At 40.8% G+C, this 22,734-nt stretch overlaps 3 protein-coding genes across 3 annotated transcripts in view; 2 read left to right on the plus strand and 1 right to left on the minus strand.

Moving 5' to 3' along the window:
* LOC145433385 (actin, cytoplasmic 3-like) overlaps window positions 1-22,734 on the plus strand; it is a 162,346-nt gene that overhangs the window by 44,577 nt on the left and 95,035 nt on the right. The gene's annotated exons all lie outside the window — the stretch shown is intronic.
* Window positions 17,649-21,230, plus strand: LOC145433382 (uncharacterized). Its single transcript, XM_080310473.1, has 9 exons — window positions 17,649-17,783; window positions 17,845-18,125; window positions 19,446-19,586; window positions 19,648-19,776; window positions 19,846-19,989; window positions 20,054-20,273; window positions 20,348-20,510; window positions 20,570-20,812; window positions 20,870-21,230. The coding sequence occupies exons 1-9, from the start codon at window positions 17,761-17,763 to the stop codon at window positions 21,191-21,193; spliced, it is 1,668 nt and encodes a 555-aa protein (XP_080166599.1). The 5' UTR covers window positions 17,649-17,760; the 3' UTR covers window positions 21,194-21,230.
* The window catches only part of LOC145433380 (dynein axonemal heavy chain 10-like), a 68,427-nt gene continuing 67,317 nt past the window's right edge, over window positions 21,625-22,734 (minus strand). The window contains exon 92 of the mRNA XM_080310469.1: window positions 21,625-21,977. Within this exon, the coding sequence (XP_080166595.1) occupies window positions 21,796-21,977 (182 nt within the window). The 3' untranslated portion in view covers window positions 21,625-21,795. The remainder of the gene's footprint in view (window positions 21,978-22,734) is intronic.

Here is a 22,734-nt window from a genome sequence, read left to right on the forward strand (position 1 = left end):
GAAAGTTTTTCTTTTAGTCTGCGCGCTACGTTTGGGCGACGACAGTATCTTTTGATTATATAAAAGGCGGGAGGTCACGAATTAACAACATACAATAAAGTAATTATAACAACATACGAGATGCTATAATTATGAATTACGTGCCCCCAGCTCTACCGGTAAATCTGAATGGTGGCAATATAATGCAATTACCAATATTATGACGAAATTCAGTCATCAACTTGAAAACTGACCACCATGGGGCCCCAATACCCAGGGTTGTGATGAATCGAGTCGCGATTATCTGGTGACTAGACTTGACTCGAGTCATTTTTTCAAATGCGTAAATTGACTCGACTTGAGTCAATTTTTGTATTGTCTGGACTTGTACTCGAGTCATTTTGCATAACTCTAACCAAGTCATATGACTCGAGACTAGAACGGCCAAGACAGACATTCTATGTCACTTCGAAGAATAGTAAAGTTACCATATTATTTGTATTTCGTCTATCAGTCCTGGTACATGGAAATAGTGCCGTAAACTGTGAAAACTGATGAAAATTACTATATTATGAATACGAGTCATTCTATATCACTCGAGCAGAGTTGAAAAAAGTGGGTTGAACCGGACTGATCTGAAAACTGATCTGTGAACATAGCGATTTGGACTTGTACTCGAGTCAAACACTAATGACTCGGACTCGACCCTATACTAGCTGACTTGGACTAGGACTTGACTCGGGGGTGAATTAAAAATGACTCGACCTGATTCGAGTCAAAACTATAAAAGTGATATTGACTTGTGACTCCGAACATTGTGACTTGGTTACAACCCTACCTATACCAACGTTTGGAGTGGGGGACGAATTGCTGTTTTGGTCCTGATTGTACCTATACAACCCAAGCTAACATGGTGTATAAGCGGATGGCTATGGCGACAGGTATAAATGTCGAGTGAAGAATTGTGAAATAACGATTGGCGCCCGTTTCAAGTAGAGTCATATGAGAATAAGATAAAGTGAACTTAAAATTCTACCTTCCACTTAATACAGATACTGCAAGCTGCCGTTACGAGAAACGGCAAAGAACGGTTCGGTTATGATATATATCAGCAGCTGTTGATTATAACCATCGTAATGTTTTATTTGACGAGTATAAAATTTCAAATCTTTGTCCGGTGTACGTACAATACATACGTATATTAGGAGGTCTACTGCTCGCCAAGCACAGCGGCCAAACTGCGTTTAACTAAGCATAACCAAACATCATAACATAAGTTACTATTAGAAAATAGGCAGGGTGGTGATTATTATCTTGCTGCGAGGTAGTGGCGTCTGGAGCGTATTGATAACCTGATATACGTCATGGCTGACACTGTTCTAACAATCACACAACAATGTACATCGGATATATATTTGCTACGTGTGGATGCGTCTTACGCAAGGGCGAGCAAAGCTAATACGTCTGACGTAATAATGAGAAGTGGCGTTTGAAAATCAACCGTTTGCGCTATCAATAACCTGGTAGAATATCTCTTCGTTGTTCACGAATGTTCGGTTATGTCAAATTCATTGTACAAATAAAAAGTAATCGTTCTTTCACAAAGAAATCGATTAGATATGTGAAGTAGTCGATTACGATTACGATTACTTTGAATTTTTTTCGATTGCGATTACGATTACTTGAAAATGCTGTAATCGTCGTAATCGATTACGATTACTAATCGCGATTACCCCATGTCTGCTGGTGAGCTAGACCAAGACTTTTGACAACACATATTAATGTGTGAAATTACGAGACAGCGCTCTCTTGCGGGGGTTAACAACAGTCTTCATTCCACAGACTATATATCGCAGGGTTGGACAATTATTTTCCTCCGCGGGGCAAATGAGAAATAGAAAATACGTTGACGAGCCAGGTGAAAAATTTTAGCTATATTCCCCAGCGTATTTTAATTTTATTTCTAAATTACATTGCTAATAAATGCTGCTGAGTGAATGTGTTGATATTAGGTATAATGATAAAGTGGCGGTTAATTAAAAAATATCTATTTGCCGTCATGATTCGAAAAAGCAATGTTAAACATGATATATTTGAACTCTCTTTAGAACCCAATCCCCGTTCTTCTATTAAGACGCTAAAACATATCGTTCTCACACTTTTTTTGAACATGCCCCCCTTTATGATAGTAAAAAATTTCCCGCCCACCCCTGCGATAGATAGTCTGTGGAATGAAGACTGTTGTTAACCCCCACAAGAGAGCGCTGTCTCGTAATTTCACACATTAATATGTGTTGTCAAAAGTCTTGGTCTAGCTCACCAGGCCACATTCCGAAACAGAACATCACCACATATCTATTGAGCGATGTTGATTTCAGTTGATTATATCGACAGGGACCATGGCAATACGTATTTGCGTTTATAGATTTCTCTTGCCTCATACGATAGTGCTGAAACACAGGCATGATGCCTTTGAGCAGATCCTGACATCGAGAAAGCACACTGTAGCGGTCGCTGCAACGGCTTGTTGCAAGACACGCTGGTATAGTGCTTGATTGGAGTCGACGCTACAGCTTACAGTTCCTGTTGTACGCACTAGTCACTGACTAATGACCGCTCTGAGTATACTCTTGCAATCCTGATCACACACGCAGATCCAAGGAGCTTTCTTTACTAGCACAGAACAGCCAAATAGTAGTAATTAGTGGTCAGAAACTTGTAGATTTACCAGGTTCAAATCATACTGCAACATATTAACGAATATAGAAAGAACAAAGTTAGATGTATCTAATTGTATGTGTACGACTCTGCGACTGACTCGCGAACACGCGCGCTACGGCGCTACACTGGCATTCTCTCAAAGCACGTGGCTTGTGCTTCGCAGACTACTTTATCAATAAGAGATTAAGGTCGTGGGAAATGAGGGAAGATTACTGGCACCCTGCTGGGACGGATCTTACATTCCCCCCTTTAAGGACATTTTTGTGCAACACAAAATGTCTTAACAACTATTTTCGTAAACAATGTGGCTCCACGTCGGGGTATCTTTTACAAACATTACATCGAACACAAAAGGAGAAATAGACCCTAACACAGGCTAACAGGCAACAGGTAACAAACAAAAACAAATGCTAATCACATACAACATATAGCGATTATACAAAACAGACAGGGATAATATGAGACCAAATCACAAGTTATACTATCATCAATCACCCACAGTTTTATACTCGGACACTTCAATACTATTCGAAACAGCGGGAGCAGAGCACGGATGCAGGCTAGTTAAATGTAACTTTTCACATTTCACACAAACTACGCGTTTTGGACAATTTTTACCATGGTGCGTTCTAGTACATCTTTCCCCACATCCGTAACATAAAAACTTGTCACGCATAAACGATATTCGTTCAGCATACGGTAAATTCTCAAAATCCACACAATCTGGGATATGGTGGTCATTTTTTCCACAAAACATGCAATTATATTCGCCTGACATAACATTAGTTCCAAATGAAACACATGGCCTATCACGGCCATACTTTTGAGCAGATTCCGTGATATTACTATTCCGGTTTTCGTTCAACATTCTGAATTCCGGCATATTTTGAAGCTCAGACTATTCTCTTACAAATGACACGAAATACTCAAAGGGTGGGTAGCAATTTTGATCATTGGTCTCCACCTTGTATTGAAACACTTTAACGCGCCACTTCTCGACCAGTGACGGAGGTAGCTTCTTCACCACATACATATGACTTGACGAGTAATCAAGAATGCCTAACTCTGGCACAAACCTTCTGTTCACAAAAACTTGCTCCAAGAAATCAGAGAATTCTTGCAGCCCAAGTCTATCATTTTCCTTTATATGACGCCAACCTTTCAATTTATCTAGGAAGGCCAGCCCAACAACGACAGGGCTTCCATACCTACTTCGCAAGTCACTTATTGCTTTTCGATAGGATTCCTCAGAACCACGCAGAAAATAACATTTCACAACTTTCAGCGGGCCCGGGCCAAGATGTTGTTTCAACAAATTCATCTTTTCATGAACACAATACACTCTATCTTCAACTAACGCTTTAAACGAATTTTCCCATTCCATATAATTAGTTTCATCGCCATCAAAAACCTAAACTTTTATATCAGGTATTCGCGTCAACGGTTTCATGTTGTATTGACGATCAATTGGTATATCGATAGAATGATGAGCGGGCATCTTTGCAAACGTGTTTCGGCCGGTTTCTTCCGGTTCATTATGCGGGACATTGTTCATTTGCACAGGATTTTTATCAATAACTGAGCCGTAAGATACGGGTTCACTAGATTTGATATTACATTGCCCAACTTCAGGACGAACATGCGAGTTACTACCAATAAAGTTTTGTACCTTGGCTTCCGAATTCAAGGCGGGAACCTTACTTCGTATATCTCTATAACTTGGTTCTTCACGTACGACATCTTCATCGTCATCAAAACCAAAGGGGTTTTCTTCCCTTTCAATTTGCTCACAAGCCTTGATCACGGCTCGTTTTTCAGCAATTTGACTCTTCAGGGCCAATTGCGACAACTTTGCTTCATCTTCAACTAACTTTCTTTTTATTTCAGCTTCTTGCTCCAAAAATTCCAGCTTTGCTTCCAAAGCGGCTGTTTCCCTTATGCTTTCATAGCGTAATTCTTTGTTGATGGCGAGGCTGGTGCGACTGTTTTCTGTATGACGACTCGATCTCGAGCCGGCTCCAGATCTCGCGCGGCTACAGATGGATCCATTTTCGGATGGAAGCATCACGAAATCCGTAACGGCTTGCCGGACTTTTTCAAATTTCATTTCAACCAACCTCATGCTGTTGGCGAATTCCTTTGTTTCCGTATTCTCGGCGTAGTTCGAAATAATCTTTCCAGTAATTTCCTGCAATTCGTTTCGATGGCACACAACTTTTTTCATTTCTTCACGCACTTCCTCCTTATTTGTGGACAGCGCTATGGCAGTCTCAGTTGCATCAAAACATCTTTCAACTTCTCCTTTCGTTTCACGGAACTGGCGTTCAAGTTTAACCAATCTCTGATCGAATCCATGGAAAGTGCTGTCACTACTGGTTGGAACATCAGAACCCACTGACTTGCTCTTCGCGGGGCTCTGGTCCACAATTTCTTTTTTGACACTTCCACGTTCATCTTCAACATTATCTGGACTTGGGGGAACTGGGCAGTCAGCACTCTCTGACGTTGCCACAGTTTGACTTTGTACGGCTGAGCAGTCAGCTATCTCTGACGTTGCTGCAGCTTCCATTATTTCCACCTTTACGACTTTCAACTTTATGACTGGTAAAGTTTCTGACTGTAGCGGTCGCTGCAACGGCTTGTTGCAAGACACGCTGGTATAGTGCTTGATTGGAGTCGACGCTACAGCTTACAGTTCCTGTTGTACGCACTAGTCACTGACTAATGACCGCTCTGAGTATACTCTTGCAATCCTGATCACACACGCAGATCCAAGGAGCTTTCTTTACTAGCACAGAACAGCCAAATAGTAGTAATTAGTGGTCAGAAACTTGTAGATTTACCAGGTTCAAATCATACTGCAACATATTAACGAATATAGAAAGAACAAAGTTAGATGTATCTAATTGTATGTGTACGACTCTGCGACTGACTCGCGAACACGCGCGCTACGGCGCTACACTGGCATTCTCTCAAAGCACGTGGCTTGTGCTTCGCAGACTACTTTATCAATAAGAGATTAAGGTCGTGGGAAATGAGGGAAGATTACTGGCACCCTGCTGGGACGGATCTTACACACACCTTGGTGTTATTTGATTTGGATTTCACGCCCGATGAGCCTACCATTCGAGCTGTGCATTGGGATGGTAATTCTATCGCCGAAGTCAACTGTAGAGAGATGTATCGATTCATCGGTGTTGTGAATATTCAACGAAAATCAGACTACATTGTTGTTCATGGTTCCCATATTTAACTTCGAATATATCGCTTTTGTGCTGTTCACTGTATCGATAGCACCAACGGTATAGTTGATCGAATAACCATGTAGTAAGACGAATACACGGGTGTTTGCGCGTTGGATCTCCAACTCTTCCGTTGAACAAAGTCGATTTTATTGATCTCTCGTTGCAAGATTGGAGATCGTCAAAATTAATTTGTAATATAATAAGGTGTACCAAATCACTGGTATCAAACTTAACGGCTATGATAATGTTAACTATGGATCAAAACCTGCATTATTTCTCAATATTTGTACAACAACACATTGCATGTAATGTCATACGCCTCATTTACACAAATACTTGGTATGACTAAAAACGTGAAGAAATTGATATGTGTGAAGGTATACGTATTGGTATTTTTCATGGAAGCAAACACGGGTTATGAATGAACATGTGTATTTTGAATATTGATAATTAGTTCTGGTTTATCGATTCAGAGTGAATATATTTACAAACTTTCTCATATTGGTTATCCGATTTTGAATGATTTTGAGCGACATGTATTGAACAATAACGAATAACACATCATATCCGTGTACCTTAATCTGTAGTGCTACCAAGAAAACTCACTAGCATACAACCTGAGTTGCTTTAGCACGATGGTGAGCATGAATTCATTCTCGAACGAAGATCGTAACCATTACCCAAGTATCAGCCAGGTAACAAAATTGTTACTTCAGACATATTGACACTGGAAAATAAATTCAAAGCACGAATCCGAACAAGAACATAATCCACGTATCGAAACCTGTATTATTCACCACATTTCTAAAACATTCATGTCGGTGTAAAACAGCACATTGTTATTGCATGCTGGTAACCGATAATTCTGATGCGATGCGACCGACGCAGATGTATATTTCGGAAAAATATATTTCCAAACGAAAAGGGTTTGTTACTCAAGGAAAACAAGGAAACGAAAAGGGTTTGTTACTCAAGGAAAAATATATTTCTAAACGAAAAGGGTTTGTTACTCAGGAAAAAAATATTTTTCCAAACGAAAATGGTTTTGTTACTCTAGGAAACGATAGACCTCCAAGTGAAAATGTATTGTTACTATGGGTAAACGATAGATCTCCAAAGGACAATGGTATTTTTACTCAGGTAACGGTGGACCTCCAAGGGAAAATGCTAATTTTACGCAGGTAATTGTCAGTTGTCCAAACGAAAATGATATTTTTACTTGGGTAGGTATCGTGTGTTCAACGTTGGAAGTGTGATTGGTCTTGTTAAACGTAGTTGTCGAGTTGTACAATATACTAGTCGTGAGTATACAATTACGAAGGGGAGGAAAATGAAAATGTTATTACCACTGTAAGAAGGTTGTTGTATGTTGATTTGATTTGTCGGGTCAGTAACCCTATCATTCGCATATGACAAACAAAATCTTTACCGTGAATACATGTAACTGGCTCGCTCGGTCTCGACCAATGCAAAATAGATGGTTCGTTTTAATACCGATAGCGCGTGCTAATCGATGCGATTTCTACCTCCGCGCATTCAGTCATGTCGAGTCCATTTTAATACGGGTCCACAGGTACGGAACACACACTAACACCGTAAACAGAAGACGATGATTTTGATACACATTAATAAACAGATTTTCTCAACTACATGTTCAACTAAATCGGAATTACGATGTTGTAGAAAGTAAATAATTTTAATGAGTTGTGTGTTTGATGAAAGTGATTGGTTACAAGTAGTACAAGTGTGTTGGGGAAGGAAAATTTATTTTTTCTGTGTGTGACAGTTTGGGGTAAAATGAAAATAAATTCGTGGTTTTAATTGAATTGCGCTGTTTTAATGTACGCTTCGACATGGAGACTTGACCCTGAACAACAATTCGATTCACAAAACATATCCATTGCAAAATTTGCCACTGGTGTGCAAAGAGTTAGGAACATTTTTAATACAGTTCCATCTACTGGTTGTTTTGTTGTGAGGTCAATCATGTGATGACTCGGTACTTTTCGTTAGCAAAGTAGATTGATTTGTGTGAAAGATGTAAGGACCGTGACTACAAAACATATGTACTCTGTTGTTGGAGTAGCTGATTTATTGCTATGACATCGACAGACCCTCGGTAAGTGACTATGCTCTTCTTTCACGAAAGTTTACGTGGCTCCGTTGTAATAAATTTGTGTTAACTAACCTCGGATGGATACCACAATTGTGCTGGACTTACACATGGTATTCACATACTGTACACATACAAACTTTTGTGTAAACAACTCTGATGTTTCTGTAAGTACTAGTTCTGTGTTGGACCATTTGATTATTAAGATACATCAACAATTGAACATCCATTCAGACAATAAAGTTCTTGCGATATCGAAACAGTTTGAAAGCGTCACCAATCATTGCGCATGTTCGTAGCATGAGAATATCGAATATTTTCGTGTGTCATGAATATCTGTCCTAAACATTTAGTGTGAAATGAGTTGCGTGGAATAATAATTAGTATCCTACAAAAGTGAAACTTATGGTGTTCGATTGCATACTTGTTATCATTGTTCATTGTGGTTTTGAAAGACGGGTGAGTTTACATCTGAATGTAGTGAACGTAGTACCTCAAGTAATGAATTTGACTCGTTTGAAAATCGACTACGAGAATAAAATACCGGCCACTAGAGTAACAGTATCAATATGAATGGTATATTATTTTTTCGCGATATGCAACCTGCCTTCTATAAGCAAAACTTTTCAAAAATTCATCATGTCATAGAAAAGTCGGTTGTTACGAATTCGAAACAATAGTACTTCGATTATCACGACGAAGGAAATTAAGAACAACGTAGTATTTCGAAGTGGTATGTTCACCAATCACTAAATGATGAAGATATCAAATTACGCATGCAAATCTGGCAGTTAAACGATACAGTGACAAGTTGGATGTAATCTTGATTTACAGATGACCGGTTAATGTTATAATGCTCAACCACTCCAGTGTGTTTATTACAAAGTATTTGACGCAAGCAAAATATTGATGAACGCTAACCCATCGGAATCGCAATCCAAGATAGTGAAATTGTTTTCTGCTACACCAATATAATTTGTAATAGTTTACTTATGTGTATACCACAATACAATATTTCATTTGTGTAAAATGCTTGACGTTATTCGATAACTGGATTAGTACGGCGTTATGTGACTGATCGAGGTGCGAGAATTGTAATGTTGCGATGAAGCTGTGTACAACCAACTATTCTGTAGGTGTGAAACAGCGGTATAGAAACGCGCGAATAATCCTAGCTGAAAATCGGTAATATTCAGGTTACGTACGAATCAACAGATCGCAAAGGACTGAACAAGTTTCCAATCAACTATTAATCGTACATATGACTTTTGGTTTTAAAAATCGATATATTTTCTAAAATGCTTGCTGACCCCGTAAGACACAATATAAAATTCATATCAAGCAAGGTCTTTGCACGCTTCGAGTTTTGTGATGACATTTCACCCTATAGAAATGAACTTGTATCGATACTATAACACGAATCGTATATACTATTTTCGGTGCTGGTTGCATTCTGATTTCTTTGGCGACATGCGTTCTACAAATAATTCCATCAGTATGCCGAGTTAGGATGCGTTTGATAAACATCATACAAATTCTGTAATACATATAGAGGTGAGTAATGGATTAATCCCGAATCAGGAATACTTCATAACGAATCTGGTCTTCAACGCGGGGTCTTGATTAATGTAAAAGATTGCTAAACATCCAGACAGTCAAAACGGAATTCGAAAGCTCGTTTACTTTTAGATTCACAAATCTTGTGAGTTTAATAAGCACCGGCCGTACTTGAATACGTCGATCGTTAATGCGTTAGGTAGATTTACACGTAGAGATGGTAATAACGTAGTTTCTAACATGTATATTGTACAACTATTCCGTAATTTCGTTACAACCCACTCGCAATGAATTGGTACACATATTTTAAAAACCACAAGTAAAGGAGGAATGAGTCGTTTTATTCAAATAAAAAGAACTACTTTTGTTTCAGTGTCTAGAAATGTAATTTGTATGAATGACATAGACAACAATGAATCTATTTCTACAATTTTGAATGCTACTTTTACCAGAAAGTCTGTCGACTTGTTTTCTAATATTCACAGACTTGTTAATCAAGATGAACGGTTTATAAAATCGAGGTGGTGTTTTTGTTATGCGACTGTTATCATCAAACAAATATGTGGTTTGTTGCAAGTCTTACGATTAGGCATTATCTTTCGTGGTTGGAATAAAACGAAAGCTTGTTGTTATGAGTTCAATAATATTCTCTATCGATGAATGCGAATAATACGACAGCTTGATGCAGTTTTGTGGTTAACTCAAGTCAGTGATCATGTTTGCGTTGATTTCGAGAATGAGCATGACGGGTTAGCTGATAATTTAGTTAATGTGGTAATAAATGCCGTAAAGAGTTGCTGACATTCAAATATCTTTTACGGTGTAATATACGGATTCACTTGTGGTAATTTAATTCTCAGTCCCTGATCGGACGAGTATTCAAATCTCGTATACTCAAAATATTTAATGTTTATGTCAAGTCGTATATGCACCGATTAGTAAATACTTAGTCTTACAGAATAGTAACGAGCTTTACAGTTGAATAAAAAGACCGGTCATATGAGTACAGTCAGGATGAATTATTCAAGTTTGCAAATTGTAGTGATATAATCAAGTAAGTCAAAATCGGATTTATGACTTGTGAATGTTATTTGTGAATAAGTCCTTTGAGTGTGGTAAGATATTGAAACGTCCGGATGTACTAGCGCTTTCATTTCCCTAAACTCAGTTGCAACAAAGAATATTAATTATAGACCAATGATAAAGTTGTAATTTTCAACGTTCTGTTTCAAATCAATGTGTGAATAATCCGACAGACACGCCATCAACATTCTTAATATTATTGATATAAGACATTATCATGTTTACAGACTTTGAATAATATTATCCTGATGTCAAGGCGGTAAATTAACATATTCGGATACAATTCAGCTTCACTTGTAGCGCGAGTGAGATTTCGAGTTGGTAAATTAACACATTGATTGAATATTATCAAGATTCTTATGGCGCAACTAAAGTCAATCCTATTCTAGAAGCGTGAAAACATAGCGACTGTGTGGAAATCGAAAACGGAGCTGAAAGTTGGTCAAGACAAGTAATATTCAGTTTCAAAAAGATTAAACTCCCAGAAAGATTAGAGTTATACCGACAATTGACAATTTGTTGGTATTCAAGTCGCCGCCGTTGTGGTTCTGTTATTCGTTACCCTTGTGAGCGATCGTAGGATTTTACAATTATTTCACACCTATTTGAGTATGTGGTAACCTCACAAAGGATTAGGGTTAGGACGGAAATAAGACACAATTTGTTGCTATTCAAGTTACCGACACTGGCGGTTCTGTTATTCGTTACGTAATAAATCTTACCAGCGAAATCAAGTTCTGTGACAAACTGATTACTAAAATTTCACCGCGTGAGCGATCGGTATGTCTGTAACACCAAGTCACTAAAGATGGTTATGTCCGAGACATTATCTTGTCAGCGATCGCGGGGTTTGTAATCTATTTCACACCTATTTGAAGTGTTAGTTTGTGATCGTGGTTATTGTTGATATTCGAATCGCCATCTACGCCGGCTCTGTGGTAAACTAATTACCAAAGTATTACCATGCGACTGATTCTTAGATTTAGCAAACTATTTCGCACTGACCGGACTAGTGTAATACTCGATACCATATTATTATAGGTTCAGTATACTGTAGCCGCACAAAACATCCAACCAGCTGTTTTCACGGGAATCAATTCAGAATTCAGGATGTGAGCGGGCAGGATGCCAGAGTCATTTGTCGCACTGAATATAGGTCGCGCGCGCTCGAACACATGTTTTCAAAATCCACTTGCGACGAAATGCACAACGCGCCGCGTTTCTGAATTTCCTGTGTTGGCTTATTTATTATATTTTGCGAAACGATATAGGACGCTTTTAGCGTATCACACAGGTCAAAATGCAGCTTTTCTGATTTCCGATAGGCCGATTTTGGACCACCAGGCAGCTCAAAACGCAGCGTTTGTGACTTCCGAAATGCGACTTTTCTGAATTTCCGGTGTCTTGTTTATTCATTATATTAGCACATCACCAGCAGGTACTTACACTACTGATGTACATATAATTCATTACGACTATGCCCTGGAATGCGGACGTGGGATTATTCGAAATGCGGTCGTGAATAGCAAAAAAGTTGGCCAGCCCTGTTGTGGAACTAAATATGATGACGAACGTAATACGTGTAAACGTTTTGACCTCTGACACACCAGATAAACAATGACCTGTAACACAATAATAAATTTCAATACTCTCGAGGTTGAGTCATATCTGGGGAATACTAAAGAATAGTAACTTATTCATATGGTGTAAATACAGGACCGCTACGACATGTTATCAATTGCTTTGCATTACTGCTGCGCTCAATAAAACCAGAAGTAAGTCAATCTTAAAAACTAGCAAAATAATCCAATATTCGTGGAGTAAACAACCGTAACCACCACATGACTTGATATATTATTCACGGCTTTGGACACGCTTTCCGCGTTCTTTTCTAATAAGTGACAATTATAATGGACGTGACATAGGAATGCTCTTCGCAGCTGGAAAAACTGTCCCACGCTGTGACTATACTTGTCAGTTAAATTAGATCAAAACGGATCACAGGTTTGTGTGTTTTATTTTGAACTACTTTGACACACTTCGGGCTTTTGAGTTCTTGTCACCTTACCCCCAAGGACATCGAGTTTTCTTTCAGGGAGGTTTGGAAAATATATTTGCGTAACCTAGATTGCCTGTGTATAACGCGGCTAATTTCCAGCAGTTGGTAGGGACGAGCATGTTGCGGGCGGAAAAATTGTCACGGGTCCATTTGTAATGAAATGACATGCCATTTTGGCGCCATAGTAACTACGTAGTCGTGGCATTGAGAGCCTGAAAAGATGTTTTCATGCTCGTTGCTCCTGTATACGAATTCGGATTCAAAATGTTTCTACAACTTCTGATCGATAAACATATTTTGGTGTTTTGGATAGATTTTCACGTAATAGTCAACATATAGACCCCGGTAAGTCCGCGCATATCAATTCACCGACCTTGGTTCTAAAAGACGGATCCACTCACTTTAGCGAAAGCCTAGTGAAGAATGAATTGAAAGATTCAGCCAACAACATCATTATCGGCGTGCTGCACGGTAGCTATTTCGCGTCGCTCGCCAGCGCCTCGCTACTGAATATAGTAAGCTGGTAAAATGTTCTCCTGAAGACTTCGGGATTATTTGGAATTCCATGTTGTCTCACAGGTAATTCAAACAACTCACACCAGAGCATTAGCCAGGGCCGTTGCTATCGAGGTGGATAAGACGGGTCGCGTATCAGCTTCGGGCATGCCATCATTCAGGAGTCCGACAACCGCATGGGTACTGATTGGATTCATTTGGACTGTCACCTTCACCTTCACCAATAAAAATACATTGCCATGAACACATCGTTCGATGCGAAACTAGCAATGGCAGCTACACAATTCACGAAGGATCTGAAATGAACACAAGTGAGGCGAAGAGTCTCGCAGCAGGTGAGCAGATATCGCGCGTGGTTTGCTGTTCCCTGACTCTGCTTTCAATTGGACAACCCACCACTATGGAATCAGAGTATCGCGTATGTCCATTATACACATTCAAAGAGAATTAAAATTTTGTAAGTTTGCTTACTGTGGTATCAGAGTAACTTACGTATAGTTTTCAAAGTTTGAGATCCATTTTTCAAATTCTGGGAAAATCATTTTTTTGTAATATTTTAATTTTCTCTCGGCCATATTATAGATTACTAACCTACGGATAGATACGCAACTCCCGTCGTTACTCTCCGGCAAGCAGTTACGCGCAGCTACGCTTATTGCTGAGCAATCTAAAAGCAGCATAATTGGTGGTGATATAACTTGCGACCCGAGGGCTGAAATTTAATGAAACTGGTCTTAATCGAGAGCTACTGTCGCACTGATTCTGAGAATACAAATTAAAATCTTGTCAGGAAAATGGAACCACGTCAAAACAGCCCTCAAAGTCTGAAAATCGGCATTGTTCAGAACAATCGCTGGACGAAATTAGCTAGCCATTGTTATGTCCATCGTGTTGCGGTGGTGCCATAGTTGGAACGATGCCGATTTTCAGATTTTGAGGGCTGTTTTGAGGTGGTTCCATATCCCCAACAAGATTTTAATTTGTATTTTCGGAAACAGTGCGGCAGTAGCTCTCGATTAAGACCAGTTTCATTACATTTCAGCTCTCGGCTCGCAAGCTATAATCAGACGTGGGGTAATCGCGATTAGTAATCGTAATCGATTACGACGATTACAGCATTTTTAAGTAATCGTAATCGCAATCGATTACATTCGAAAACATTCCGAAGTAATCGTAATCGACTACTTTCCATATTTAATCGATTTCTTTGTGAAAGAACAATTACTTTTTATTCGTACAAGGACTGTGACATAAACTGAACACTCGTGAACAAGGAAAAGATATTATACCACTTATTGAGAGCACAAACGTCTGGTTTTCAAATGCCACTGCTCATTATTACGTCAAAGGTAGCCTATTAGCTTTGCTCGTCTTTGCGTAGGAAGTGTCCACACATATAGTAAACAGATATTCGATGTACATTAGTGTGATTGTAAAAAAAACCACCGAGCTGTATATCGGTTCATCAATACATTTCAGACGCCACTACCTCGCATCGGGATAATTAATCATAACCACCTCTCTGCCTAAAATAGCAACTTTTGTATTGATGTTTGGTTATGTTTAGTTAAACTATAAAATGTAATAGTTCTAATTCTATAGTTAAATGCAGTTTCACCGTTGCTGCTTGACGAGCAGTAGGCCTATATGGTACGAACGTACAGCAGACAAAGGTTTAAAATTTTGTACTCGTCAAATAGAACATTTCGGTTTCCACAACGAAGCATTAAAATCAACAGCTGCTGATATAGATAATAACTGTGGACCGTTGTTTTGCCGTTTCTCGTAATGGCAGCTTACATTACATTATCACATTAAGGTGAAGGCAGAATTTTATGTTCACTTTCTGTTATTCTCATATTATTCTACTCAAAACGGGCGCCATCAATCGCTATTTCACAATTCTTTACTGAACATTTGGACCTGCCGCCATAGCCATCGGCTTATATACCATGTTAGCGTGGGCTGTAGCTAGAATCAGGATCAAAGCAGCAAAAGCGTCCCCCAACCAAATTTTGGTCTTGGGCCCCCATAGGGTAGTCAATTTTGAAGTTGAAGATTTAATTTAGTCAATAATATTGGTTATTGCATTATATTGCATTTTTAATCCTATCTCAGCGCTCGATGGTCAGATTTACCTGAAGAGTGGGGGCGTAATTCATAATTATAACATATGGTATCTTGCAATAATTACTTTATGGTATGTTGTTAATTCGTGACCTCCGGTCTGTTATATACCAAAAGATATTGATTGTAGCGGCCCGAACAGCAGACTAAAATAAAAACTTGCGTGAGACCATACTGAGACGCACACACAAATTGTCATGTCTAATGCTCTGTGGGTGCCCGGGTGGCATTTGCATCGTGGGCTCAGATTGGAAGGAATGGACTGTTAGTCACGCCCACCCAGCGCGGCTATTAACAATGGACACATATACCCTAAGTTTTGGCCAATGTCTTTCTTTAATAGCACACTTCGTGGAGTCTCATGTTGGCCGAAACTGCATATGTCTTTCGATGTGTCGAGGAGCGGTATTGACTGGCACCTAAATGCCTACTACGATTAATTACCGTATGCATGCTTTATTTCTTGAGGGGGAGACGTATGCATTTCGAAATCAATCTATCTAGAGCAGGGGCGGGCAACTTCTCCAGTCGGCGGGCCGGATATAGTAAAATTGAGTACTTGGCGGGCCGGATTGCTGAATTAATACATTATTCGCCAATTTATCCACATATACAAGGAATAAATCATACTTAATGAATGTATTTTAACGACAGCAATGTCACTTCTAAGCCATTTCTCGCCGATAATGACGAAAGCAATGTGGAATTGAGAATAGCATCGTCATACAGGCGCCGCCATGTCTGCTTCTATCTGATCAATCAACACATGGTGCAATCCTTAATTAAGATTTCAAGGCGTTCGATAAGCCCGGTACCCCAAATTTACCAAGATATCAATTCATTAGGGTTGAGTAGGTGACGAGATAGCGTCGATATTGAATTCATGCGGTCCGCGTCCTCTACGAAATTTGAAAAGTGTCCCGCGACGCGACCCGTTTTGAATTGGCGGTGCCTTACAAAATCCTAAAAGTGTGCCGTGCTACAAGTCGGCGGTTACGGAATCAAAAATAAGAAATATCAGCCTGGTGTAAATGACCATTGTGGTCGGCATACACCATGATTACCACAAACGACATTAGGGTTCAGTACATCGTAAATGCCGATAATGCAAGTCTTCTCGCTTCGACCAACTTACGCGTAAGCTCCACTCTCGCACGCTGCGCATACACGTATATATTAATATACAGTCACTAACATTTGACGTAGTAAGCAAGTAGTTGGGAATCTCAGCAGACTGGGGTCGCGGGCCGCATTATCATGTAAGACGGAGAACTGTCCGCGGGCCGGACAAAATCCCTTCGCGGGCCGGATCCGGCCCGCGGGCCGTATGTTGCCCGCCCCTGATCTAGAGACATTTAAATCGCAAAGCTCAAAGAGAAATTCCAAGTTAATGAAATCTTTCGAAAATACTGTATAATTTATGTTCGTTTACAAAATACTTTTGAGTCCCCTCCAACCACGCTCCCCACCCTATTGGGGAATAGGGGTGCGGCAGTTATGGACCTACCAAGAATGCAGATCATTGGGTGCGATAAACCGTCCTCTATAAAATGGGCAATGGGTACATTATGACGTAACAAGGAAATGTCCCATCTTTTTAAAAGACAGTTGTTATGTCATTGGGCCTTTCCAGCGCAATCCATTTCTTGTCTTCCAATATATCTACTACGATACAAAATAAATGTAATCGTGAGTAATCGTGATTACTTTTCCAATGTAATCGTAATCGTAATCGACTACTTCCCGATTTTGCTGTAATCGTAATCGTAATCGCGTGATTCAGAAGAAATCGTAATCGCAATCGATTACATTCATGAAGTAATCACCCCATGCCTGGCTATAACTCCACCAATTATGCTGCTTTTTAGATTGCTCAGCAACAGGTGTAACTGCTTGCCGGAGCGTAACGACGGGACTTGCGTATCTATCCGTAGGTTAGTAATCTATAGCCATATCTTGCCCATGGTGAACTGTGAAACAATGGTACAAACATAATCATTAACCATAACCAACATTTACCCGAAAAATGTGAAAATGTTACAAAAACTTGATTTTCACAGAAGTACAGGAACTACAGGTTCGGCATACTTGATAAAGCGATGCGTTTTCTTGTATTCTATCCTGAATTCCTGGTCATATTGTAGTTGCTTCTTGTCCAGTCTCCAAACTACCTAACTTACAAGATTATCCAAATACTTGATGGATTTCACGAGATGATAATTAGACATGATCATTGATCAAGCAATCAGTCGCTTCAGACGGCGTGAGATCACTCGGGAATATAAAACAAAGCTGTCGGTTGGTTAGGGTGCTAGATTCTCAGTTACTTCTGTTAGAATTTCTTTTGCGCTCGATAAAGAATGTTTTTGACGTGTTACTTTCCGTGAGTATCGGCGAGACTTAGGAGTCAACGCTGGATGTGACTACAATAGCCGTGTATTCAGGTTCCTCGCTTTGAGCTGCGTTCTGTCCGTGACGTGTGCTGCCGAAAAGGAAATCCCAAGCGTCTGCGACACACAACCGTGCGATGATAGTAACCAACAATGCTATCCCTTGTCCGAGACAGACTACCGCTGCGTGTGCTCTGGTGAATGTGCTGATGCCAGTTGCGATGCTCGGCCTTGCCCTAACTCGAACCACGTATGCAATGCGTTATCCGACGCAGACTACGAGTGTGTCTGCCACCCGGATTGTCACGGCATCAACTGTTCCAACTGCCTGCAAGGTGAGAGACTTGGGTCTAAATCAGTGGTTCTCAACCTTTTTCATCTCGCGGACCGGTAAAATTTCAAAAAATGTCTGGCGGACCGGTGAATTTTCAAAATTGAAATGAAGCCAAAATGTAGAGTATGCAACCGTTTTCTGCAATTATGTGGTGCTAGAGAGCGACATTTAGAGGGTTTTGATCGTAATTTATTATCTTCATGATGGCATCCAAGTGATTTTATAGTAGTGAGTCTGCTGAGTCGAGATAAAATTGCCTTGTCCAGATAAACGTACTACCGTTGAGAGTCGTTTACAATCGTTCGTGCCGAAGGCCCTGAGTTTAACCGACCACGCCAACTTGAATAATATCCTTTTGGCAATATCGAGAGAACAAGCGTTTCGGAGTCGAACCAAGCACTTTATCGTTCTATCTTGCTCATTGCGCACTGCCACCAGATGCATAGGCTACTCTGGCAACTACGAATGCTATGCGTGCCGCAAGAAAACACCTTATATCGACTCTACCGCCCCCAGACCCTACACGTGGGTGGATGTTTTAACCTGTACTTGTGAGCACACTCATTCTACTCAGTGTCAGCAGAGAGTTTATGCAGCTTCATCGCACCAATAGCGAAAATTTTCGATCATTCAGCACTGAATCGCTGCCGAATTTTGGCACACCGTTTGGAGTTCCATGTTAGCCTTAACTTCATTATGTGTTGGCACGTCGTGGTGCGGTAATGGCTGACGCTGAAATGCCTATTTTTTAAAATCATGCGTGTTTCGCGGAGAAGGGCACCTAGACATTTTTAGCGACACCTAATCGCGAAAAGCGCGAAAAGAAGAAAAATGTTGGAAAAAGTCTCAAAAAATACAGTATGATTTATGTTCATTTTCTAAATAATTTTGGACTCTTTTCAAGCTCGGCCCCTCTCCAATTGGGTGGTTTGGGGGGACCCGTTACGGACATGCACAAAATAAATGAATGAAAAACGAATGATCGCGCAAACTGCGCTGGTTAGAGATGACTCAGCTCGTATCTGTTCTGTACTTGTCGCCCGCATGCCGTCTAATGACACGTCTTGTATTGAAGTCAAATCAAACATGTTTCCATAGCCATAATGTCACCTCACGAAGGTCTGAATCGTCATTTCAAAATTTGATGTTTTATTTATTTTACTGATGGACACGCCTTCAACATTGCATCTTGAACTTATGGTATAAAATTGTAATATACCTGGCGGACCGGCAAGAATGTCGTCGCGGACCGGCGGTTGAGAACCACTGGTCTAAATGACGGAGGCGTATTACGTGAGCTTTACGCTCCATATCACGGCAGACGCTAGGAGAATCCGAAACGTGTGCGATAATCGACCTTGTGCTCATGAAAACCAAATATGCATTACCACAACGGAATCCAGCTACCAATGCGTATGCCCGGACGGCTGTGGTGGAGTAAATTGTTCGAACTGCCTTGCAGGTGTGAAGCACAGTCAACAGCATATGGGCTGTGCGGAATGAAATTTCCGCTTACCTTTCAGATTTGGCTCCGTCCGCATGCAGCCCGAATCCGTGCGTGGGTGACTGTTCCTGCTACGAGTCGTGTAAGCATTCAGGTGGCTATTACTGCCGTAGTGATACCGGTTACTTGGGAAAGAACTGCGCTGTTCGTGAGTACCTGCGCGTTTTGCTGTTTTCTAGTTAGCGATGCTTACTGGTGTTTTGTGGCTACGATCAAGCTGTTCCTGTATTGCGGTGCGAATCTGATAAAATTGTGCTAAGCGTCTCCGAAAACTTCGTCGACGAATATGACTTGGGCATGAAGAATAGTTACATATCGGTAGCACCCAGCCTCCATGAACACGCTCGTTCGTCGTGCAAAAGTAATTAGAAACTAGATCATGATCATGAATTTTCAATTTCAATTTCAATCCCAATTTCCAACAGTATATTTCCCGACAAACGGCGCATATGAAATGACGATTCCCCTACCGTTCTCGGCCTGCAACACAACGTCGCGACGAACAGAAGAGGGCGTCGTCTTCTCGAACCAGATGTGGTTCAATCGCGAGCTAGGCAGCGCTATGTTCGACATGCCGATCCCCGCCGTTGAGTTCCAGTGTACGTACAGTCGCGTGTACCAGCTTGTTACATCGCTTCAACCAGTGTAAGATACCTTTTTCGTGCACCTAAGTACATTACTGTAATTTAAAACGCGTTTCCCACCTGGTTGTATTGCAGAGTCAGCAACCCAGGGTTAGTGGTTTCAAAGAAGGATATCTTCCCAACGATTTCTTTATGTAAGGTCCCTACTTGCCCTGGTAGTTGCCCGGACATATACAAGGTTAGCGGCGGCGCCTCGTATACTGTGGGTGAAATGATACATGTGACCATGTCGCTGGACGTAAGTGGTAGGCTGGACGTGTGGCACCATCAATTTTCATAAACTTTCTCCCGTTTCAGTCCGGTTCCCTGAACACAGGAATAGTTCAAATGTACTTGTCTTGCTCCGGTGACGAATCAAGCCGCAGTGTACTCGACATAGTCGTTGATGGATGCAACGCCCAGTCTGGCTTACCGTCGAAAATTCGTTCGTCGTTTACATCGGACATTACCTGCGTCTCGTTTCAAACGCCACGTGCATTGCAGTGTACGGAATTCTACATTCACGCAGAGTTGATGTCCTGTGGCAGTGACGATGTAGAGGTGCGTAGCGTTAATACTTTTGTCGAGATACTTGTTTATTACATTTCACATTCTCAGGTATGCTCCCCAACCGCCGACAACGTAAGATGCAGATCTTCGCGTGTAAGACGTAGCGCTCCACACGTGGCCTGGATCGGACCAATTTCCTTGTTCAATGGTTCCGATGGCTCGGGGCGGCTTGCCATCAACGGCATGGATGAATATATGGACCTGAACCCACGCATTATGGAAACTACGCTTCTTGAAGCTACTGCGGAAGGGAGGGGTCTTGGAGTGGGCGTGATCGATGTTGTCGTGCTGGTCTTCATTGCGGCTGCTGCAATAGCGTTGCTAGTATTGATTCCATTTGCCTATGCTCGATCGGGGCGAAAACGTTTTTGAGTTTGTCACTGTGAACAATATATTTGATTACCCGGAATTCCGATGTTTTCGTCGCATAAAATTGAGATGTATTTAGATCAGCAGTCGGGTTCAGTAAGACGATTCTGTTTCTGAAGTCTCGCATTACGTCGGCTGTTGAAGCGTTTCATTGCCGAGATTGCTTCATCGACAAGTGTTGTAAAGAGGCATTCGTGTTAAAATATGCACGAACTTGCTTCATCGACAGCGTATTGTGACGATCCGTTCGTGTTACATCATGCACAATTACACATGTGTGGAGCATGCAGTTATGTTAACTTCATTCTTGCAATCTTACGCGGTAAGTAGCGATTTTTTGAATCGAAATACAAGCAATTTCTACCGACTAATACTAGGCAGCCCTGGAGTTATATACATCACCTGGGTGCCTGATTTCAAAGACTACTTCCAAGTCATCGGTATTTCATCTTTTTATTGAATCGGTCTTGTGGTGTTTGAAATCGTGAAATCGTCAATAATCTGATAGTAAAGCTTCTTTTTATTCAAAAAATATATTATCTGCAAATTACACAAGCAAACAAACAGTCCGAGGCAAAACAAAACTGCAACCACCTCCGCTCCGCTCAGTCCGAGTTTAGAGTCAGACACACGCCCTGCAGCACCCAGTGAGAGATGTGCTCCGTGGTGTGCAGGTCGGCCTCAAACACCAGCCCGACGCCCATCGCGTTTCTGCGCATCGAAGTGGTGTAGACGGGCGTGCGGAAAGTGTTTTGAAGCTTCAGGCGATGAGCCTCGATGGGAATCACTGTTAAAATTACAGAGACAGTCAATAACGTGGACTAACTTGGATATAATTTTAGACTGCGTTCACCTCTACACAACAGTTATTGTAGGCCTAGAACGCATACGTCTTCACTTTCTTAGTAATCACCACTTCTACTTTACTAACAATTAATATTTCGGCCATGACGCCATGACACTGTGTCCGATGAATTAGCCAACTGAGTAAAAAGACATTCTCGTCCTCTCCAAATTCTTACATCACCGAATTATGACATTTGCTAGGTTTGGCGTTACAAGGAAAAGGCATCGACACTTTATTGCTCAAAACAATTTACACATCCCAAATTATTGTGTACGCGGCAACACCAGAAATACTGGCAGATATTAAATCTGTTTGACAAGAAACAAAAATTTGCAAGTCAGGCAGTATAAAAGACCCGACGAAAGAACGCATTCACAAGGAATGGAAATAACAAGAGAGAGTCGCGGGGTAGAGATTAACATCGAAAAGAACTGTACCACCGGGCACCAGGTCTATGTGGATGCAAGTTATAGATGCCGCAACTGATGGTTAGGCATCTTCCCATCTGTTCATTCCATCGCATTGTGTCTTCTTATCGCATTGTACATTGTGTGTGTCTTGATCGGATGACAATATAATCTGACTTATATTGTGACCCAGCCCGTTGTTAAATCCAATTCTTGATGGACACAAATGAGAAATGGGGATATTAATATGTACAGACCACTTCTTTCAGAATAAAGAAACATTGCATACA

The sequence above is a fragment of the Botryllus schlosseri genome, chromosome 2 (assembly GCF_051294905.1).
Source record: "Botryllus schlosseri isolate E-star chromosome 2, Bs_hap1, whole genome shotgun sequence".
NCBI lineage: Eukaryota > Metazoa > Chordata > Ascidiacea > Stolidobranchia > Styelidae > Botryllus > Botryllus schlosseri.

What these genes read in the sequence shown, in the direction of transcription:
- LOC145433382 (XM_080310473.1), top strand. Translation starts at nt 17,761, where the DNA reads ATGTTTTTGACGTGTTACTTTCC. An exon ending in CTGTTCCAACTGCCTGCAAG is followed by an intron (nt 18,126 to 19,445) that starts GTGAGAGACTTG and finishes ATATCACGGCAG; the next exon opens with ACGCTAGGAGAATCCGAAAC. An exon ending in TTGTTCGAACTGCCTTGCAG is followed by an intron (nt 19,587 to 19,647) that starts GTGTGAAGCACA and finishes CTTACCTTTCAG; the next exon opens with ATTTGGCTCCGTCCGCATGC.